General features: G+C 34.9%; 1 protein-coding gene across 1 annotated transcript in view; it reads right to left on the bottom strand.

Moving 5' to 3' along the window:
- The window catches only part of LOC11426177 (G-type lectin S-receptor-like serine/threonine-protein kinase At1g67520), a 76,881-nt gene that overhangs the window by 21,695 nt on the left and 31,318 nt on the right, over positions 1–23,868 (bottom strand). Inside the window, 4 exon segments of the mRNA XM_039829038.1 lie at positions 1,118–1,193; positions 1,264–1,418; positions 1,505–1,553; positions 3,484–3,673. Of these exon segments, the coding sequence (XP_039684972.1) occupies positions 1,118–1,193; positions 1,264–1,418; positions 1,505–1,553; positions 3,484–3,673 (470 nt within the window).

Genomic DNA, 23,868 nt, shown 5'->3' with positions numbered 1-23,868 from the left:
CGTAAATCCGTTGGTATTGGACCAGACTGTCTGTTTTGTGTCCAACACATTACATTTTCATATTATTATTTCCTTTCAAGGCTGCAACTGATCATTACTTGAAGCATCTAATCTCAAATCTAAATCGAAAACCGTAAGCAATACAAATTTATTTCTTCTTGTTTTGGCATTTTCTCTTATTGATTCTTCAACCTCTCTTTGGTGTCCTTCACAAATTTATCTCTGGATCGATCTCTTTATATGCTCTTCCTTATTCTTTAATTTGTATGTGTCTATGAGTAATTGGATTATGCGCTTTTTTTATTTCTTTCTTTGGAAGATTATGTGAATATGATGCAAAGAAACTGATGAAAAGAAGTGTTTAAGAGACAATTATAAGATTGAAAAATTACTACTTCTCAGCTATGAAACACGAACATAACACAGACACCATACATGATACTAACAAGTCCACTCCGGTGATAATTTGAGAAAATATGATAATTATATGTGAACACATGTGACTATATGTCTGTAATGTGCAACCGATAACAAAAAATACTACTCTATGCAGTTAATTCCATCTCACAACTGGTAAAAGAGAAGTTTAAGAGCTGCTCCAAATTGATATTCATGCTTAGTGAAGTTTTTGAACAGTATGACATCTAAGATGTGTCTCTAATCTCACATATTAAGTGATTGTTATAACATGCTTAGTAAATTTCCAATGCTGAGATTGTATTTATTTTTAAATTCTAGTGGAAATGCTAGGTTTATTTTTTTGGACGGCCAATGCGAAGTAATATGTATATAAAGAGACAAGAAGAAATACTGAAGAGCATGTGGTAAGACTTTCAAATCCAGCAGGAATCCTTCACTAAGTACAAGATAACTTGTTCCATGCAACATACGGATCAACTTCTAGTTGTTCAACAAATGAGATAACTTGTTTCATACACCTTTTTATTAGACGGGAACACGGATTTTAATACGTAGATTCCACGCAGATTTCTTCAACAGACGTTTCTTCCTTGCACGTACTTGTTCGACCATGGTGGGGCGATCATCAGCATTTTCTTCTACACATAATATACCAATATGAACACATCTTAGAACTTCTTCCTCGGAAAAAGAACCCTTTAGTGCGGAATCTACCAACTGAAGAACCTTACCTTTTTTCCATAGCTCCCATGCCCAAGAGATCAAACATTAGTCTCGTGTTAAAAAACTCAAAAAAGACAAAAAATTATATGTGAGATGAGAGAGTCAAGATAATATTTTCACATACATGTCCAACTAGATTTAGTGGGTTGTCATCACTATAAAAGCTATTGTTTTTTCCATCACTGATAATTTCGAGGAGCATCACTCCAAAACTATACACATCTGACTTTGTTGAAAAAACTCCTTCCATGGCATATTCGAGAGACATGTAACCACTACGAGAAATAAAAAATGTTGATCATATGAAAAAATAAACTAAATATACAGAATTTTGATGCTTGAAAGACTATGGGAAACTCACTATGTTCCAACATTCCTGCTGGTATTTGCTTCACGTTCATGTTCATAAACGTTCTTGCAACATGATGACAGGTCATCTTACGTTATTCTTAGCATGTTTTTCAGTTTATTTTAGTAGGATTTAACAACAAAAAGGAGGAGTATTAGAACAATTGCCTATGATTTCGGGACTTTTGTAATGTTGTCTATATTTGAATCTGTAATTCTAGTTTTCCCGAAACATAGCAATTTTAGGGGGTTTTTGAAGTAATTCACGAAGAAATCATGCATATCGGGAAATCAAGAACATCCGAAGAATTACGAAGATTCAAGGAAACAAAAAATGAAGATTCAAGAGGCTTTATAAGACTTACAAATGGGAGGATTTATGTTCCCAAGTCCCGAGGCAAGTTATTAGAAGAAGAAGACTTAAAACGACTGAAAATTAGAGAATTTGGGCCTAGGATGCGCCTAGCAAATTTGCAATGTGCCTACCACATGACAAATGTTCCTAGCACATGGTGTAGGCATCCATGCGCCTAGGGCATTGTCCATGCGCCTAGGGCATGGCTTTTGCCATACTCTGATGCGCTAGGAATGCTAACAATGTACCTCGAGAGCGTGAAAACTAGGGGCACAATTGTCTTTTCCTGTTATTATTTTGAGTAAAGCCCGCACTTTTAGCCCAAAACCAGGTAGAAACTCTCACTCTAAATATCATCCTTCCTAATTCAAAATTTCTCGTTCAGAACTGTGGCAGTTCAAGAGGAAGGCAGCTTTGGAGCTTCAAGATAGTTTCTATCTTCTTCTTGATTTTCTAGGGTATGTTTTTATCTTTTGTAATTTGTTTTTAGTTACCATGTGTAACTAAATCTTTTTAGGTTAGCGTTCTAAGATGAACCTCTGTATATTTTTGTTGCATATTTTATTTTATTTATTTATTCTTTTGTTCTCTATTAAGTTTTATTAGGATATAGTTTTATTTCTATGAGAGGTTCAACCCTAGATTAGGTACTTAGGTTTGTGACGGGACATAATATTGCTATCATGGATTAGGTACTTAGGTTCAACCCTAGATTAGGTACTTAGGTTCAACCCTGAATACTTATAAATTGATATTTATATCTTTTTACTGATAACTATCTGTCTAGGACGTAAGTGATTATTAATTACTCAAAGATACCATAGGAATTGTTGACCCTAGATGTAGGTACCCAGTGGCTAGAACCCATTGGATCGTGTGGTGCATTATCGAAGTTAGGAATAAGTGGTTAGTAATTAGGGATACAAGCACCTAGTTGTCTGACTTAAGGCTATAACCTAGTATAAAACCATTCTCTTGAAACCCTTAGTAAGGTAGACATAGATTATGGCTGCCCGTTTATTGAACTACTAAGTAAGCGTAGAGAGAGAGTTCTATGAGTGTCTTAAGATTCATAGATGGGCAGACCTAAGGGAACCTTGGCCTTCATTGTCTTGGGAAACAATGGAAAACAAACATAAAGTTTATGTTTCAATTACCTTTGAATTAACAAAACCCCGCACGTAAGAATCACCGTGCGATCATCAGGTGCAGTTAGCCATCGAAGGGAAAGGCCTAATTAGGTACCCAGTCGCTAAAACCGATTGGGTCAGGTGGTGCCCTACCTATTTAGGAAACTCCCAACCACCTCATCACTTGTATAGTCTACTAAGATAAATAAACACGACATTTGTATTACTTATTATCCAACAATAAATATACAGAGGGGATTCGAAAAAGCCTTACCGCTGCTTACCTTTTTTCAACCAAAAATAGATAAACTTGCTCTGTTGCAAAAAGATAAAAATTACAACTTAACTTTTATAACATCAAACTTACAAAAATAAGTAACGAGAATTAATTTGATGAAAGAACAATCCATATGAATACGATACTTAACTTATCACTTTATTACTTGATGAAAACGATCGGTACATTTGCCATTAAGACAACAATCAGTTGAGTACTAAAAAAAATACACGTCATCCCAACACCAAAATCAGAAATTTTGGGGTTCATGTTTTCATCAAGGAGTATGTTACTAGGTTTCAAACCCCTGTGGATAATTCGGAGTCTCGAGTAATTGTGAAGATACAATACTACTTGAGCAATTCCTTCTATTATGCTAAAGCGGTTATTCCAATCTAGCAACTTTCTTCTAGTGGAATCTAACCAATCAGAAAAGAAAAGGAAAAGAAATTCAATGCCATGAGAAATATGTTTAAGCATAGAAAAGTAGTAACTTTATATTATAAACTAGTATGTGGACCCGTGCCAAGCACGGGCTAGAATTTATCCATACTTGGACGAGAATATTTGTGATTTATCAAGTGTCGGTTATGGTCTAACATTGAATAGAACAATGGAAGTTGAACAAACTCTTACACTTTTTTGGTTGTTCTTTGTCCAATGAGTCGACCCACACCAATGTTGATTCCCTAGAAGGTCTGACGATGATATCATAACCCGATTCAACTTTCTGGGGGAAATGGCATTGGTTCATGATGGTAGGTACCACAGATGCGGAGAATCTGGTACATAAGGAATAAATGTTAATGTGTCAAGTGTGAGTTAAGTCTCGCATTGGATGCAAGAGTAACCGTTGAACAACAAATAAGTGATATGACTCATATACCTAATGTCTTAAGGTTTAGGATGGAGATGTGGTGTCAATCTCACTTTTGTGGTATCTGTTAGTCTAATGTGATGATCAAATTCAATGTAGAATCCAACAGAAGTCACAACATTATGATGAACTGTTTTTTTAGTTTTTGGATGTCATTTGTTTGATTTTTGTCTTAAAATTTAATTTTTGAATGTTATTCTCTTTTTTGCGAATTTTTTCATTCAACCTTTATTATTTAAAATTCCTTTATTTTTTGTGTTTAGTGCATGTGACAATGGAAAATTGCATAAATGTTATGCTTAGTTGACAAAATACATGCTTGTTAGACATTTAAGATTATGTAATGTTTTTTTAAATGAGTATAATTTTTTTTGTAAAATAATCACTCAAAAATTTCTAACTCATGCATCAAACTCATAAAAATACCGATAATTCGCACTATTTTATCTACTCCCACGGATATAACACACAATAATTATTTTTTCCTTTATCTTCTCTGATGTTAATATTACTTTTTCATACTTTTTTTTTCTTCTAAATTTCTTTATCTCTTCTCATGCAAGAAAGGAACATAAATCTCCCTCCGTGAAAATACACCAACTAACCTTTTTGAACATGTGCTTCGTCACATAATTACAGACATGGATGGAGAGTCGCACACTTGATTAAAAGATGTTAATCTGTCAAGTGTGACTTAAAGTTCTATATAGGATGGAAAAGTGGATTTTTAACACCATATAAGATGACCCATATAATGTAGATATGTTATGTTGAGTTGACAAAATGCATGCTTGTTAAAAATTTCAAAGATACAACGTGCTTTTATTGAGTCTAATTTTTTTAGTAAAATAATTACCTCAAAATCTCTAACTCCATCAACAAAATTGTAACATTATCAGCAACTCACTCTATTTTTTATATTTTCATAGATAGAGCTCACCGTCCTTTTTTTTCCTTATCATTTCTTTCTTCTTAAAATTCTTTTTTCATCTTCTATCTATTTATAATTTGTTTTCTCTCCTTTCTTGTAAGAAAGAAACATAAATCTTCATCCATGAAACCACCATCAACCCACATGTTTTACTATGTAATGATCTAATCTGATATTACTTGTCTATGTCAACAAATCACAAATGCGGAGAGTCCCACACTTCAGAGAGATATGCTAATGTGTCACATGTGAGTTTATATTCTATATTGGATGCAAGATTAGATGGTCGGAAAAATATAAGTGAGAAGACTCATATACATAATGCCTTAAAAAAAATTGGTGAATTAGATTGGTGTCAATTTATATCTTAAATTTTATTTCTTGGATGTGCTATTTTTTTTATTCAACCTCTATTATTTCAAAAAAATTCAATTTTGATCTTTGGCGGGATTTGAAAATAGAAAACTGCAGATGGTTTATGCTTATTTGACATTTTAAGTTAAGATGTGGTGTCAATCTCACATGTGTGATTGCCTTTAACCTAATATGATATGATGATCCAATCCAGTGTCTGCTCCATATGTAGTCTCCCTTTGTAGTCTAAGTCTTAGCATTATGATGAACTATTTTAGTAATGTTTGGATGTCATTTGTTTGGTTTTTTTTTTTTATCTAAAAATTTAGTTTTTGGATGTCTCTTTAATGCTATTTTTTATTCAACCTCCATTATTTTAAATTCCTTCAATTTTGGTCTTTAGTGGCATGTGACAATGAAAAAAATGTTGATGTGTTATGTAACACCCCGTTTCCCAAAATCAACCAAATAATAATAATACATCAATAATCAGAGTAAACCACAACGGGCATGCCACATTTCCTCATTAAAATTCTTAAATAGAGTGTATATAAAAATCTATTTAATCAACGGCATTCACAAAATTATCATTAAATTCGCAGCGGAATATTTGCAACATTAATAAGTCTCCAAAAATTATTCTTGGCATAAAAACCATTTCAACTTAAAATTCAATCACCAAAGGGCTACATCAGCAATATTTCAAAAATTGATACATAGGAAAGAATACAAGCAATAAAATCCCATCCCACGTATCAGAGCCCTAGACACTATGAGCCACCACCTACTACTCAGGATCACCTGCAAGTTACCCATAGGAAGGGCAACATTTTCAAGCAGAAGGGGTGAGATTCTCAAACAATAATAATAATATATAATAACATCAATGAATCTAACACCCTATCATCATAATCATTCATCAATTATAAGTATAACATCATTAGCAACATCAACATCCAACGGTAATAAAACCAGTAAACAACAACTCATGCAACAACCCGACTTCACCGCTAAGACTCATGCAGGACATGACAACTCACTAAGACTTCTCAACAAATGCAACTATGCATGTGGTACCATATCAGAGCCGAAGCCCTCACCGTTATAGAATGGTTAAAGCATTCTTTTATCAGGACATGAATCCTCACCGTTAACATCGTTTTGAACAACATAGTGTTCCATCGTTTTGAACGACAAGGCGTTCCAGGAGCGAGGTCCTCATTGTTTTTATGCTTATGCAACTGACTCCACTTGTGTATATCTACATACAACTCAACGACAAATGCATATGTACTTATGTGACTCACCACCCTTTTAATGTAACATGTTCATTCACTTGATTCAAGTACTCCAACATCTTCAAAATTCATAAAATTAACCAATCAATTAACATCGTGATTTAGGTAGGATTTTATGCCTATTCAAGGGTTATACCAGCTAAGAGAAACACGTAGAAGTACTCAAAAGGGTCCCCTAGTGCACGAAGCAAGATTCAGAAAAGGCTGACTAACGCTCAGTTCGCTTAAGCGAAGGGTAGCTCGCTTAAGCGACCAGCTCACAATAGGTTGAGGTCCTCGCTCGCTCACGGTTCGCTCACAGTTCGCTTGAGCGAACATAACGTCGTATCTAAAAGTATTCTACGCTTACGGCTCGCTTAAGCGACCTGGCTTCAACAAAATCTGGGTAGCGATCGTGATCGCTCGCTTAAGCGATGGGATGTTCGCTTAAGCGACCACTCATCTGGGCAGGGTAAAAGCTACGATTTTCAGACTTCTCCTCACTCCAAAAACCCAATTTTAATCCCCTGATTACCCAAAAACGTTTTCCTGAAATGTTTACAAGTCCTATACACAACCAGACATCAAAGGAACAGAAAAATAAACATCAACAACAACAATTCAGCCCATTCAAGCAATCATACAAAACTTCCCAATTCATCCATCATATTCTATTTTCATTTCGATTCTGATCACAATCAACAACATAGATTAAGAAATCATACTAAACATCAAATTACAACACAATAAACCTGATTCTTACACCTTTTCTTTCAAAATCATCATTAACCCTTAATTCCCAATTTTACTTTTAAGAATAGTTCAATTATTAATTTTTCAGAAATTATATATTATGACTATTGAAAGATAATCCCACCCTTACCTTAGAATTGCAAAGACAAATAGCACAGCAAATCTGTTCCTAAGTTCTTCTCTCTTGGTCTTCTCTCCGTGCCTTAGCTTTTCTCCTCTCAGACTTGTTTTCACGTTAAAACTGTTTTCTGACTTTCTTTCCTTAAATCACCAAAACTATAACCTCCCCTTTTTCATTAAAACCTCCCTTATTACTATTAATTTCTAATTATTCCCCAACCTTCTAAATAATTCCATTACTCATATTGTTAAAACAAAATGTGTTTCACAATGAACCTTAATGAGTTTTGATGATAACAAGGCATTAAAAATTGTCAATTGGTTATTACTAATAATTGTTCAAGTGTACAGGACCAAAGGCTAGTCAAGTAATTTCAATAGGTCTTGGAAGAACAATGGAAAGAAAAAGAAATTCTAAGCATCTGAAGAAAACTGCGTCTGAAGCTTATAGTGCTTCTGAAGCTGAAGTGCTTCTGAAGTGATGACGTCATCAGAAGCAGAAGCTCATCAGAAGCAGAAGGTCATCAGAAGCAAGGTTTTCATCAGAAGCGAAATCATCACCAGAAGCTACATTTAATCCATATATTCAAACTGAAGATCCAAAGTAGCTTTTTCTCATTTCAACCTTATCTAAGAAGAACGAAGAATTGAAAGGGAGGTATCAACGGTCATCTGGATAGCGCTGAGCATTTGTCCTTCGTTAACAGAGTTGACAAAGTACAAGTGTACAACCACTACCTCCACTACTCTGTTTTGTCCACGCTACAAGACAAGACAACAGCTATGCCTGCAGAATTTGTGCCTTCAAGATGGGAATGAATTTGAAGCTAATTCTTCAAAGGACAACGCCCAAATCAGGCAAAGGATTACTGGTGAATGATCAAAGGATTTCAAACGACTCTTTAGACGTGCTAATCATCTCAACGTCTCTTTCACACCTTTATATAAAGGAGTGAAGACTTGAAGATAGTAGATAGAGATACACAAGTTAAAAAGCGCCAAAACTCTGTCAATTTGATTCTAAAAAGCACACTGAATTTCTGCACTGATTTGATACATCTTAGAAATTCAAAAGTCTAGAGTCTTTATTGTATTGTATTGTGAACACCACTGATTGTATATCAAGTGTTCAAGTCAAACTTAATTCATTGTATTTTTGTTTGATCAGAAGCCTCTTGCCTGCGTGCTTGAGCATTAGAAGACTCTTGCTTAGTGCTTGAGCATTGGAAGACTCTTGCGTGTGTGCTTGAGCATTTTTGAGAAGTCTCATACTTAGAGAGTATTGAGCATTTGTAATCTTTGTGATTATAGTGAAATCTCCTTGGAAGTGCAAGGGGGACTGGACTACTTCCGATTTGTGGAGGGAACCAGGATAACTGTTTGTGTCTTTGCCCTTCTTTTCTCTGCTCTGTTCTTTTCCGCTGCATATCTGATTCTGATCATTTCATCATAAGCATTCACAAACTGCTTCTGAAGTTTTATCAGAAGAAGTATTTTTTAAGAGAGAAAAAGAAAACACAATTCAACCCCCACCCCCCCTTCTTGTGTTTTTCTCACCTTCAATTGGTATCAGAGCTTGCTCTGTTATCATAAGCACTTAACCGTGTGACAGTTCAAGATCCAAAAGAAAAACATGTCTGAAGAAGAGGAATCAACTACTACAAAATATACAAGTGTCAAGCATGACTATGATACTGCTGACAAGAAAACAGACTCTGGAAAAGCTCCAAAGTTTAATGGAGATCCAGAAGAGTTTTCATGGTGGAAAACAAATATGTACAACTTTATCATGGGATTGGATGAAGAGCTATGGGACATACTGGAAGATGGAGTTGATGACCTGGATTTAGATGAAGAAGGAGCTGCTGTGGACAGAAGAATACACACTCCTGCTCAGAAGAAGCTTTATATGAAACACCACAAGATCAGAGGAATCATTGTGGCTTCTATACCTCGCACCGAATACATGAAGATGAGTGACAAATCCACTGCGAAGGCTATGTTTGCTTCACTATGTGCCAACTTTGAAGGCAGCAAGAAGGTGAAAGAGACTAAAGCTTTAATGCTAGTTCATCAGTATGAACTTTTCAGAATGAAGGATGATGAGAGTATAGAAGAAATGTACTCAAGATTTCAAACTTTAGTTTCTGGATTGCAAATACTGAAGAAAAGCTATGTTGCTTCTGATCATGTTAGTAAGATTTTGAGAAGCTTGCCTTCTAGATGGAGACCCAAAGTAACTGCTATTGAGGAAGCTAAGGATCTAAACACTTTAAGTGTTGAAGATCTTGTTAGTTCACTCAAAGTGCATGAAATGAGTTTAAATGAGCATGAATCCTCTAAGAAGAGTAGATCCATTGCTTTACCATCTAAAGGAAAGTCATCAAAATCTTCTAAAGCCTACAAAGCCAGTGAATCTGAAGAAGAATCACCTGATGGAGATTCTGATGAAGATCAATCTGTAAAGATGGCTATGCTATCCAACAAGCTTGAGTATCTGGCAAGGAAGTAGAAGAAATTTTTGAGCAAGAGAAGTGGCTACAAGAACTCCAAGAAAGAAGATCAGAAGGGGTGCTTCAACTGTAAGAAGCCTGGTCATTTCATTGCTGATTGCCCTGATCTTCAGAAGGAGAAGTCTAAAAGCAAACCCAAGAAACCAAGCTTCAGCTCCAGTAAATTCAGAAAGCAAATCAAAAAGAGCTTGATGGCGACCTGGGAAGATTTGGATAGTGAATCTCGTTCTGATAAAGAAGAAGCAGATGATGATGCTAAGGCAACCATGGGGTTAGTAGCAACAGTATCATCAGAAGCAGTATCAGAAGCTGAATCAGATTCAGAAGATGAAAATGAGGTATATTCCAAAATTCCTAGACAAGAACTTGTTGATTCTCTACAAGAACTTTTATCACTGTTTGAACACAGAACCAATGAGTTAACAGATTTAAAAGAAAAATATGTTGATTTAATGAAACAACAAAAGACAACTCTATTGGAACTGAAAGCTTCTGAAGAAGAACTCAAAGGGTTTAACCTCATATCAACAACATATGAAGATAGACTCAAGATTCTTTGTCAGAAGCTACAAGAAAAATGTGATAAAGGTTCAGGCAATAAACATGAGATTGCCTTGGATGATTTTATTATGGCTGGAATAGACAGAAGCAAAGTTGCTTCTATGATCTACAGCACATACAAGAACAATGGCAAAGGGATTGGATATTCTGAGGAGAAATCCAAAGAATACAGTCTCAAGAGCTACTATGATTGTATAAAGCATGGATTGAAATCCACCTTTGTGCCTGAAGGTACAGATGCTGTAACTGCTGTTCAGTCAGAACCTGAAGCTTCTGGTTCGAAGGCTAAGATCACATCAAAGCCAGAAAAACTCAAGTCTAAAGTTATGACACAATCTGATCCTAAGACTCAAAAGATTAAAATTCTGAAAAGATCAGAACCTGTTCCTCAGAATCTGATTAAACCAGAATCTAAAATCCCAAAGCCAAAGGATCAGAAGAACAAAGCAGCTACTGCTTCTGAGAAAACAATACCCAAAGGTGTTAAACCTAAAGTATTGAATGATCAGAAGCTACCCAGCACTCACCTCAAGGTACAAGGGAGGAAAAGTAAAACCTCCAGAACTAACCCAAAAGGACCCATGAAGATATGGGTACCTAAATTTGAAGTGGTTAAAACTGCAGGTGTGCCTAAGGGCAAAAGAGAAACAAAGGTCATGGTACCTAGACAGCGGGTGTTCAAGGCACATGACTGGAGAGAAAGCTTTGTTCCTTACCCTCACCATGAAAGATGGAGGAGAAGTGAAGTTTGGTGGCAACTAAACTGGAAAAATCATTGGTACAGGTACTATTGGTAATTCCTCCATTTCAATTAATAATGTGTGGCTTGTAGATGGTCTGAAGCATAACCTATTGAGCATTAGTCAATTTTGTGACAATGGGTATGATGTAATGTTCAGTAAGACCAACTGCACACTAGTCAACAAGGATGACAAATCCATTACATTCAAGGGAAAGAGAATTGAGAATGTCTATAAAATTAATTTCTCTGATCTGGCTGATCAGAAGGTAGTTTGCCTTCTGTCATTGAATGATAAAAAGTGGGTATGGCATAGAAGGTTGGGACATGCTAATTGGAGATTAATTTCTAAAATTAGCAAGTTACAACTTGTCAAAGGATTGCCTAACATTGATTATCATTCAGATGCACTTTGTGGTGCATGTCAGAAAGGGAAAATTGTGAAAAGTACTTTCAAATCCAAAGACATTGTATCAACCTCAAGACCCTTAGAATTACTCCATATTGATCTTTTTGGACCAGTTAACACTGCATCTTTATATGGAAGTAAATATGGATTAGTCATTGTTGATGATTACAGCAGATGGACTTGGGTAAAATTCATTAAAAGTAAAGACTAGGCATGTGAAGTGTTTAGCAGCTTCTGTACTCAAATACAATCTGAAAAAGAATTGAAAATTTTGAAAGTCAGAAGTGATCATGGTGGAGAATTTGAAAATGAGCCATTTGAATCTTTTTGTGAAAAACATGGGATTCTCCATGAATTTTCTTCTCCTAGAACTCCACAACAAAATGGGGTTGTAGAGAGAAAGAACAGAACCTTACAAGAAATGGCCAGAACCATGATCCATGAAAACAATTTAGCTAAACATTTCTGGGCAAAAGCAGTTAATACTTCATGTTATATTCAAAATAGGATCTATATCAGACCTATGTTCGAGAAAACTGCATATGAACTCTTTAAAGGAAGAAGACCCAATATCTCTTACTTTCATCAGTTTGGATGTACTTGTTACATTCTAAACACTAAAGACTATCTGAAGAAATTTGATGCCAAGGCTCAAAGAGGAATCTTTTTAGGTTACTCTGAAAGGTCAAAGGCGTACAGAGTGTATAATTCAGAAACACATTGTGTTGAAGAATCTATGCATGTTAAATTTGATGATAGGGAGCCTGGAAGTAAAACTCCAGAGCAAAGTGAAAGTAATGCAGGTACAACTGATTCTGAAGATGCATCAGAATCTGATCAACCTTCTGATTCTGAAAAGCATTCAGAAGCTGAATCTAGTCCAGAAGCTGAAACTACTCCAGAAGCTGAGTCTATTTCAGAAGCAGAACCTAGTCCAGTATTACAGAATGAAAATGCTTCTGAGGATATTCAAGATAACACTCAGCAGGTTATTCAACCTAAATTCAAGCACAAATCTTCACATCCTGAGGAGCTAATCATTGGAAGCAAAGATAGTCCTAGAAGAACAAGATCTCATTTCAGACAAGAAGAATCTTTGATAGGTTTGCTTTCAATAATTGAGCCTAAAACTGTTGAAGAAGCTCTCTCAGATGATGGATGGATATTAGCTATGCAAGAAGAGCTAAATCAGTTTCAGAGGAATGATGTGTGGGATCTGGTACCCAAACCTTTTCAGAAGAACATTATTGGAACAAAATGGGTATTCAGAAACAAGCTGAATGAACAAGGAGAGGTAACCAGAAACAAAGCCAGACTTGTTGCTCAAGGTTACAGTCAACAAGAAGGCATTGATTACACTGAAACATTTGCTCCAGTTGCAAGATTGGAAGCAATCAGGTTACTTCTATCCTATGCAATTAATCATGGCATAACATTATATCAAATGGATGTCAAAAGTGCTTTTCTTAATGGTGTCATTGAAGAAGAAGTGTATGTGAAACAACCTCCTGGGTTTGAGGATCTTAAGCATCCTGACCATGTTTATAAACTTAAGAAATCACTATATGGCTTGAAACAAGCTCCCAGAGCTTGGTATGATAGACTAAGTAATTTCTTAATTAAAAATGATTTTGAAAGAGGACAAGTTGACACAACACTCTTCAGAAGGACTCTTAAGAAAGACATTTTGATTGTGCAAATATATGTTGATGATATAATATTTGGTTCTACTAATGCATCTCTTTGCAAAGAATTTTCTAAGCTAATGCAGGATGAATTTGAAATGAGCATGATGGGAGAATTGAAATTCTTTCTTGGAATTCAAATCAACCAAAGTAAAGAAGGAGTATATGTTCATTAAACAAAATATACAAAGGATCTTCTGAAGAAGTTCAAGCTAGAAGATTGTAAAGTGATGAACACTCCAATGCATCCAACCTGCACCTTAAGCAAAGAAGATACTGGAACTGTAGTAGACCAGAAGCTATACAGAGGTATGATTGGTTCTCTGTTATACCTCACTGCATCTAGACCTGATATTTTATTCAGTGTATGCTTGTGTGCAAGATTTCAACTAGATCCTAGAGAATCTCATTTAACTGCAGTTAAGAGAATCTTCAGGTATCTGAAAGGAACAACTAATCTTGGACTCCTGTATAGGAAATCCCTAGATTATAAGTTGATTGGATTCTGTGATGCTGATTATGCTGGTGACAAGATTGAAAGAAAATCAACCAGTGGAAATTGTCAATTCCTGGGAGAGAATCTGATATCCTAGGCAAGCAAAAGACAAGCAACTATTGCTATGTCTACAGCAGAAGCAGAATACATTTCAGCTGCAAGTTGTTGTACACAACTACTTTGGATGAAACATCAGTTGGAAGATTATCAGATTAATGCTAACAGTATTCTCATCTTTTGTGATAATACTGCTGCTATTTGTTTGTCAAAGAATCCAATTCTACATTCTAGAGCCAAGCATATTGAGATCAAACACCATTTTATCAGAGACTATGTTCAAAAAGGAATTTTAGATATACAATTCATTGATACTGAACATCAATGGGCTGATATATTTACAAAACCTTTATCTGTTGAAAGATTTGATTTTATTAAGAAAAATTTGAACATGCACTTTGTGTCTGATTGAAAAATTGCTTGCCTCTGAATAAGAAGCTTGGTTCTGAAGTCCATTTAGAAGCATCTGGTCCATCAGAAGCTCTTAACTGAGGTTCTGAGGAAAATGTGCTTCTGAAGATGACGTCAGCACTAAAACTTCAGAAGCGGTATTCTTTGCTTCTGAATAGCTGGCTAGTGGGAACGTTGGCAGTTACTTTTTGTAACAGCTGTCCCATTACCCAAAGGTTAGTTTTCTGAAAAATTTCTGACGTGGTCTATTTGTATTGGAGTATAACAAAAAAGGCAATGATGTTTTATTTGCTTTTAAACGTACTAACACGCGCCCCTAATTTGTCATTAATGCTATGTTTGTTTGTCTCTTTTGAATTGCAAACGTTTTGATAAATACACTTAAGCAAAAACACACACTACTCACTTCACAACTCACACTCTCATTTCATTTCAAACCTTCTCTGCTAAGAAACTTCAAACCCTAGAAACCCTCTTCAATCTTCAATCAATCAAATGGCATCTTCTAGCTCAGTTCCATCTATCAGAATCAACACCAACAAATCATATGTTCTAAAGGAAAGAACTATGACTGTACCCTTGGATAGATTGGACGTTCAAGTGGAATCTTCCATAGACTTTGGTTCATTAAAAAGGAATGGGATGGATATCGAAAATCATTTTACCGCTCAGCATATGATTCAATATGTTAGTATGCTGAATGGTCCTACATATATGAATTTGGTAAAAGACTTTTGGGTCAGGGCAGAGATATTTGACAGAAAAGCTGCTGAAGAAGAAGAATCTGAGATGGTAAAGAAGAACCGTAAGCTGAAAGGGAAATCAAGAACAGAAATGGGTTTGAAACCGTTTGAAGGAACTGAGATAAGGTCTGCCGTGATGGGAATGGAGATCAGTATTACTGCAGACATCATTGCAAGAGTATGCAGATGTGAAAATTCTGGTTTATATCAGGTGGAAGCTGTTAAGAGCCAGTGGGAAGAAAAGGTCAATGAAGTCCTGTTCCAAGGAAATGCAAAGGGAAAATCTTCAGAACTATCACCTGTTCACAGGGTTTTAAAGAAAATTCTGTCAGAATGCATTTTCCAAAAGGGAGGAGGTACAGATGCTCCATCTTTGGATCACAAGGTAGTTATGTACTGCCTTGCAACTTATCAAAGAATAAATTTGCCAAAGTATATCCTTCATCATATGTGCTGGGCTCTGAAGGAAAGCCAAAAGAACGGAAGAAGGCAAATTCCCTTTGGAAGGCTACTTTCTGAAATTTTTGTTCAAGGGAAGCTTCTGAAGTATCTCAGAGAAACATGGGTATCTTCAGATGAGGAGCTAGGAACATGTGTTGGAAAAATCATCAATGGAAGGACTCTGAGGTCTATGAAGCTAATTGATGATGTAGTCACGTCCAACAGGGATTTGACTATAGAAACTGTTCAATCATATCTTATGACGGATTTCCCCTCAATCTCTAAAGAGGATAATCCTGAGGTTCTGTATCAGTTCATCAAAGCTCACTTTGAGCTCACCGGGAAAATCATCAGTGTTGCATCTATTCCTGAGAAGATTGGAGGTGCTCCTCTCAAAGTGAAAGGAAAGAGGACAAGAAAAGAGACAAAGGTTGAGGTTGCAGCACCAAAGCCCAAGAAATCCAAAGCAAGTGCTTCTGCTTCTGAACAAGCTGTAGCTTCTGAACAAGCTCCTGCTTCTGAAGAAGATGTTCAGAAGCAGAAAGTCAAGAAATCTGATGCTAGGGAAGCTGCTCTTCAAACCATCAGAATCAAGAGAACAAGGGATCTGAAAACTTCTGAAGGAAGCACAGAAGATCAAGCTGAACAGCCAGAAGAAGAGCCAAGTGCTAAAAAGGCTAAGAGTAAGCCTAGTGTAATGCCAATGTTTGTTCCTTCAGAAGAACAATGGCAATATGCTAGAGACTATATCACTTCTGAGAAGGCAAGGCTGAAGAAGTTGAGACAGGAGAAGAAAAAGGAGGAACAACTCAAGGCTGCTGAGTTTGCTGCGTTGGCTGCTGAGGTTGAAAAGGAAACTGTTCAGGAGGGAGTGAAACTGCTATCTCAAGCTTTGAAAAACAAGCAGGCTTTAGAAGCTACTTCATCAGAACCAGCTTCTAAAGCTTCAGAAGCAGCTCATCCAGAACCTCACTCTTCAGGTACTTCTCTAAAAACTGACATCAATACTCAGATTCCTGACCTTCCCTCTTCACCCTCATCATCATCCACTGAATCAGATGACCAACCCCTTAGTCAACACATTGAAAAACTACTAAATCGCAAACCTACCAAACTAACAACCTATGGAACAATTGATTATGAAAAGACCCAAATTGAATTTTCTAAGAATAGGATAAAAATCTGTGAAAAATTCAATTTGCCTCAAGATCACTTTTTTCAACCACAAATTCCAGAAGCTGTTAGTATACAATTTCCTGAAACCAACCCACAAAATAACCAATCTCCACAAAAAGCCTCTAAAGTAGTTTCAGATGCAACTACTTCAGAAACCCCCCAACACCAAGAATCATCAACTCTTCATAACTTAGAAAAGCATTTAGGTGGTGAAATGCAACCTACACCCACAAAGGCCTCTAAGACAGTCCCTGAAAAGACTGTTTTGGAAAACCAACAAACAGAAACCCAAACAGAAACTCAAACCATCCCTGAGCAAACTGTTCCTGAACAAACTGTTCTTGAACAAGTTGCTTCTGACCTAGAACAAACTGTTCCTGAACCAACTGTTCCTGAACAGGCTGTTTCTGACCTAGATCAAACTACCACAGAACAACCCAGACCAACACAGAACAACAACAACAACCAGAACCACCAATAATTGACCTAACCTCTTCTGACCATCAAACAACCTCAAATCAACCTTCTACATCTCAAACACCCATCCCAGACACCATCCTAGAATCTGAGTATATAGATGAACAGCTTATTAGGCTTAGTGATGAGATTCAGACACTGATTCTTCTCAGAACAGTTCCTGTACCTCTCATTCACTATCTGGATCAATGGATGGATCTGAAGAAAGGTTTTAATGAGCTGCTGGATCAACTAAGCACAAAATGTATCTCATCTCACTCTGCAATGCTGAAGAAAATGTCGGATGATATGCATGAAGCAGCTATAGTGAAGGAGCTGGATTATGTGCCTCTGTTAGCCAACTCTCCTTTCTATCCAGAAGATGATTACACTTCAAGGGCTGATAGAATTCAAGCTGGGCTGAAAAGAAGACTGAGAGCACAGAAAGAACAACTTCAGAAGAAGGATGAGCAGATTAAATATCTATTGGAACAGATGTCTAAGCTAGCCAAACCTTAGTTGCACACATATGTTGCTTGTTTAGATTTTTGTTTTAAGTATTATAATTGCTATGACTTTGTACTTTGACTTGCATATCATATATTTTATCATTGCTTCTGAATCATGCTATTTATAAGCTTTTGCTCTGATAATATTTGCTGCATTTTTTTTACTGTTGTTTACTCTGATACACTGTATTTTAAAGTTTATCCTTTTGTTGCTCTGATACTCTTTCTTTTGTTTTTACTTACTTTTTGTTGATGACAAAAGGGGGAGTAGATGTATAGTATTTTAAGGCTCTGAGCCCCATTATAATAACTTGAGCTTTGCTCAGAACCTCTTCTAAACCTTTTCTTTAATACTTCTGATATTTTATGAGTATTTTTATTGAAATTTAATTAATAAGAATAGAACTCAGGGGGAGCTTACAAACCTCTATCCCAATAGTCAACTTATTAATTAGATCAACAACAATTGAACATTTTAAATACTATTGTTTGTCATCATCAAAAAGGGGGAGATTGTTGGAACAAAATGTGTTTCACAATGAACCTTAATGAGTTTTGATGATAAAAAGGTATTAAAAATTGTCAATTGGTTATTACTAATAATTGTTCAAGTGTACAGGACCAAAGGCTAGTCAAGTAATTTCAATAGGTCTTGGAAGAACAATGGAAAGAAAAAGAAATTCTAAGCATCTGAAGAAAACTGCGTCTGAAGCTTATAGTGTTTCTGAAGCTGAAGTGCTTCTGAAGTGATGACGTCATCAGAAGCAGAAGCTCATCAGAAGCAAGGTTTTCATCAGAAGCGAAATCATCACCAGAAGCTACATTTAATCCATATATTCAAACTGAAGATCCAAAGTAGCTGTTTCTCATTTCAACCTTATCTAAGAAGAACGAAGAATTGAAAGGGAGGTATCAACGGTCATTTGGATAGCGCTGAGCATTTGTCCTTCGTTAACAGAGTTGACAAAGTACAAGTGTACAACCACTACCTCCACTACTCTGTTTTGTCCACGCTACAAGACAAGACAACAGCTATGCCTGCAGAATTTGTGCCTTCAAGATGGGAATGAATTTGAAGCTAATTCTTCAAAGGACAACACCCAAATCAGGCAAAGGATTACTGGTGAATGATCAAAGGATTTCAAATGACTCTTTAGACGTGCTAATCATCTCAACGTCTCTTTCACACCTCTATATAAAGGAGTGAAGACTTGAAGATAGTAGATAGAGATACACAAGTTAAAAAGCGCCAAAACTCTGTCAATTTGATTCTAAAAAGCACATTGAATTTCTGCACTGATTTGATACATCTTAGAAATTCAAAAGTCTAGAGTCTTTATTGTATTGTATTGTGAACACCACTGATTGTATATCAAGTGTTCAAGTCAAACTTAATTCATTGTATTTTTGTTTGATCAGAAGCCTCTTGCCTGCGTGCTTGAGCATTAGAAGACTCTTGCTTAGTGCTTGAGCATTGGAAGACTCTTGCGTGTGTGCTTAAGCATTTTTGAGAAGTCTCATACTTAAAGAGTATTGAGCATTTGTAATCTTTGTGATTATAGTGAAATCTCCTTGGAAGTGCAAGGGGGACTGGACTACTTCCGATTTGTGGAAGGAACCAGGATAACTGTTTGTGTCTTTGCCCTTCTTTTCTCTGCTCTGTTCTTTTCCGCTGCATATCTGATTCTGATCATTTCATCAGAAGCATTCACAAACTGCTTCTGAAGTTTTATCAGAAGAAGTATTTTTTAAGAGAGAAAAAGAAAACACAATTCAACCCCCCCCCCCCTTCTTGTGTTTTTCTCACCTTCACATATTATTCTATTTATATTAAATAAATTATATAAATAAATACTACACACCACATAAATCACATAAATTAATTAAAAACACACAAAGATTCTAACTAATTCTAAAAATAATAAAAAAACGACTAGGGCGTTACATGTTATACTAAGTTGAAAAAATACATATTTAAATATGTATTTTGTCAACTTAGTATAACACATCAACATTTTTTTCTGGGTAATTATTTTGAAATGTTTACTAATTAGTAAACATTTTAAAATAATGTGACATTTTTTTAATTAAGTATAATTTTTTGGTAAAATAGTTACCAAGAAATCTCTTACTCCTTAAACAAACTCATAAAATTACCGACAACTAACTTTATTTCCTATACTCATAGAAAAAGTACACGCTACATTTTTTTCTTTATTATTTCTCTCATGTTCAAATTTCTTTTTCGTATTCATTGTGTTTCTTCTAATTTATGTTCTCTATTCTCATGAAATAAAGGTACATAAACCTCCCTTTATGAAATCACCATCAACTCACCTTTTTGAACATGTTATGTCTCTGTTTGACTTTATATGATTATGTCACATAATTAGGAATGCAGATAGTTGCATACTTAATTAAATGATTTTAATGTGTCAAGTATAAGTTAACTTTCTACATAGTGGATGCAAGAGTATATTTCGAATAACAAATAAGTGTGATATCTCATATACCTAGTGCCTACAGGCTTTGCGTGAATATTTAATATCAAACGCACTTGTGGGGTTGCTACTGGTCTAATATGACTATCCCACCTAATTTAGGTTCCCATGGAAGTCCCAAAAATATGATAAACTATTTTGTTAAATTTCGGATGTAAGGCCTTTTGATAACTAATTAGAGTTGACATTTTGTTCAGGAATTCTTTTGCTTTATGTTTGTTACTTCTTACTAGTTTATGTTTGATTTTTTATCTTGAATTTTGGTCATTGGAAGTCATTCGCTTCCATACCATTTGAAATGGTCATGTTGTTCACTTTCATACCAGTTTTTCTTTGTTCGTTTCCATCATCCATATATCTAATGCCTTAATTTTTAGGGTGAAAATATGGTGTCAAAATCACTTGTGTTTATTCTCTTAGTGTAATATGATGATCAAACTTGATGTAGGATCTCTCAAAAGTCACAAACTTACGATGAACTGTTTTTTCTTTAATTTTTAGATGTCATTTGTTTAATTTGTTTGCTTAAAATATAGTTTTTGGATATCATTCTCTTCCACGTGAATCTTTTCATTCAACCACTGTTATTTTAAATTCATTTACTTTCGGTCTTTGGTGGCAAGTGATAATGGAAAACTGAGTTGACAAAATACATGTTCATTAAACATTTAAAATTTTGTGGTATTTTTTTTAATTGAATCTAATTTTTTGGTAAAATAATTACCCAGAACTATCCAACTTCTTCAACAAACTCATAATATTACCAACAACTCCCATTATTCCATATACTCTTGCGAACAAAACACATAATACCTTGTTTCCTCATCTTCTCTCATGTTCGAATTTCTTTTTCATATTCGTCTCTTCGTGGATTCTATGGTGAGAATTCAATCAAGTCCCTCCAGTGGACCACTTTAAAGAGTAACTACTAACCGTTAGATCCATCTATCTCACACATTTTACTATGCACCACATCTATCTCCACTTTAAAGACTGTATCCACCACATCACAACTATCTTCTTCCTCCTCTTCCTCTCAGGCCTTCTCTGCTCCCAAACCTTCTCTCGGTTGAGCCCAGGGTGTGTTTGGCTTAGAAGAGAAAATCGTGAAGAGAGAAATAGGTAAGAGAGAGTTTGAAAAGAGAGAAATAAGTGAGAAATAGAGTTGATTTGATAGGTTCTTTGGTATAAGAGACAGATAGAAGAGATAGAGAAGAAAGAAGTGTTGGTTATTTTGAAATGTACCAAAATACCCTTAATTGAAAAACCTAATATAAAAATTAATTTATTGTTTTTAGAGCTATCTATTTAATTTTTTAAATAATTTAAATAAATTTTCTAGTAATTTAATTTAATCCAAAGTAACATATTAGATTATGTTTGTAATTTTAGAAATTATAAATTTGGATTGATAAATATTTTTATTATAACTTTTAGTTTTAAATTTAATTGACTAAATCAAGTTATAAATATCCATCCATAGTTAACCCAAAGATCATCATGGTATACAGACACGTTATCTCCTTTCGTCTCAGCCACAATCATTTTTTTGTTAGTATTAACTTCTCCTTCTCTAAACACAAATTTTCAGTTTTAACTTAATATAGGTTTTTGATAAATCCATCAAAGATTGTTATTATTAAATCTGGTTTGTTTTCAACCTCTGTCTTCTATGGACTTCTTTCACAGATACAATGTAGGATGATTTATTGATTAAAAAAAAAAAGGCAGGATGATTTATTCTGTAATTTTTTTTTGCCATTAAAAAGGAAAATTCCAAGGCAGGATGATTTTGGGCATTAATGGAAAAATGAATTAAGGAAGCTTTCTCTCTGTTTTCTTCGCAGGTTAGAGAAGAAGAAAAAAGGTGTGGGACCCACGCTGGTTTAGTCTCTCGCACCTGTTTCTCTCGTGTTCCAAACGAACGAAATTGACACTTTCTTAACTATTTCTCTCCTCCCCTTTCTCTCTCTCAAACCAAACAGGCTGTAAAAGTGCATCTTTCATGATAATTTCATAGTTATTTTAATATGATTTGATTCAAATCTCGTTAAAATGCCAATTACATGTAAAAATGTTAGATTCAAATCAATAGATTTCCTAAAATCAAACTTCTGAGACCTTTACCGTAAAAATGTTAATAGTGTTATTTCAACATTTATTTTGAGAATTTCTACCAAAAAATTAAAACTAATAACCTATTGCATGTTTTCACAAACCCAGATAGAAGAAATTGCAATTATTATTATTTTTATTAATTGTTATTGTTTTTACAAAATTCAAGATTCACCCAACGGGTCAGAGACATCAAAGGGGATCAAATTTATTGGAAAAAAATGGAACACATTGGCTATCATTAAAAAAATAAAAATTTGAGAGTAGTCTCTAAATTTTCACCAAGATTCATGTTCACTTTGTTGATTTAGAAAGAAATTATATCCTCAACATATGATGTTCTTTCGAAGGACACTCTTGGAATTTTGATTACACTGTCTGTGTTTTATTATTTTGATGTCTTACTTTGGTCTATTATGTTAATGACTATGTGATGTTTGAAGTAGAGATCGGGAAGACGGAAGAGAAGAGAGGAAAAATAAAAATAAAAAGGAATGTTGTGATGTGGTGCATAAAGTGCATAGTAAGATGTGTGAGAGAGATTGATCTATTGGCTCTTAATTACTCTTTAAAGTGGTCTACCGGTGACGGACTTAATTGAACCCTCATCCTAGAATTCACCATATTTCTTCCTTTTAATTTTCTTTCTTTCTTCTTAAAAAATAAACGAACATAAATCGATCAATATGAAACCACCACCAACCAACCTTTTTGAACATGATATGTCTATGTTTGACCTTATTTTTTAACATGCATTTATGCATTGTTTTTTAGTTTGAAATATGTTTTCTCAACCGGAGTTTACCATATTTGAGGTGTATATCAATAGTAAATGTGACTACATCTAAAATCTGAACGATGATCCATAATGTTATAAGAGTCCAATTAATAGTAGTTTATAGCCTTATATAATTTAGCAGCAATGAATACAAATGAAAGTCAAAGTCATTTGGATATGAGGAAATCATTCTAATTAGACATAAGGATTTTTTTTTTTGTTATAATAAATAGATAGAAGAAATTTGAATTTCATAAGATCATTCAAATTTGAATTCAGACTCCAACCCTTGCACATTACATTGCATTGTCATATTAAATGAGGCATGCTCACAGATATGGAATGCATGCTATTTACTGTTGTTTAAGGATATGAGAGCCCATATAGTAGGATTATCCAAAAGGGTAACATATTTCATAATATGTATTTTTTTTTGTTTTGTTTTGGGAGCAGTACTCATTTGAATATTTCTCAAGTAAACAGGTGTGTCATGATCAACATCACGAACGAATTACGAACAATTTGAACGAATATGCTCTATGATTCCTTCTATGGATTGATTTCATAGATGTTATCAGATCTTGATGTTATTACAACACTCCATGAAAGAGAAATATGCAAATGAAATTATTGAAGAAACATGTGGTACATAGTTAATAGTATAAGTAAAATATTATTTGAAGCAAATTAAAAATAAAAAAATGATGTAATAA

This window comes from Medicago truncatula, chromosome 8 (assembly GCF_003473485.1).
Source record: "Medicago truncatula cultivar Jemalong A17 chromosome 8, MtrunA17r5.0-ANR, whole genome shotgun sequence".
Classification (NCBI taxonomy): Eukaryota; Viridiplantae; Streptophyta; class Magnoliopsida; order Fabales; family Fabaceae; genus Medicago; species Medicago truncatula.
The sequence above is the reverse complement of the archived record's forward strand: the minus strand, read 5'-3'. Positions and strand labels throughout refer to the sequence as shown.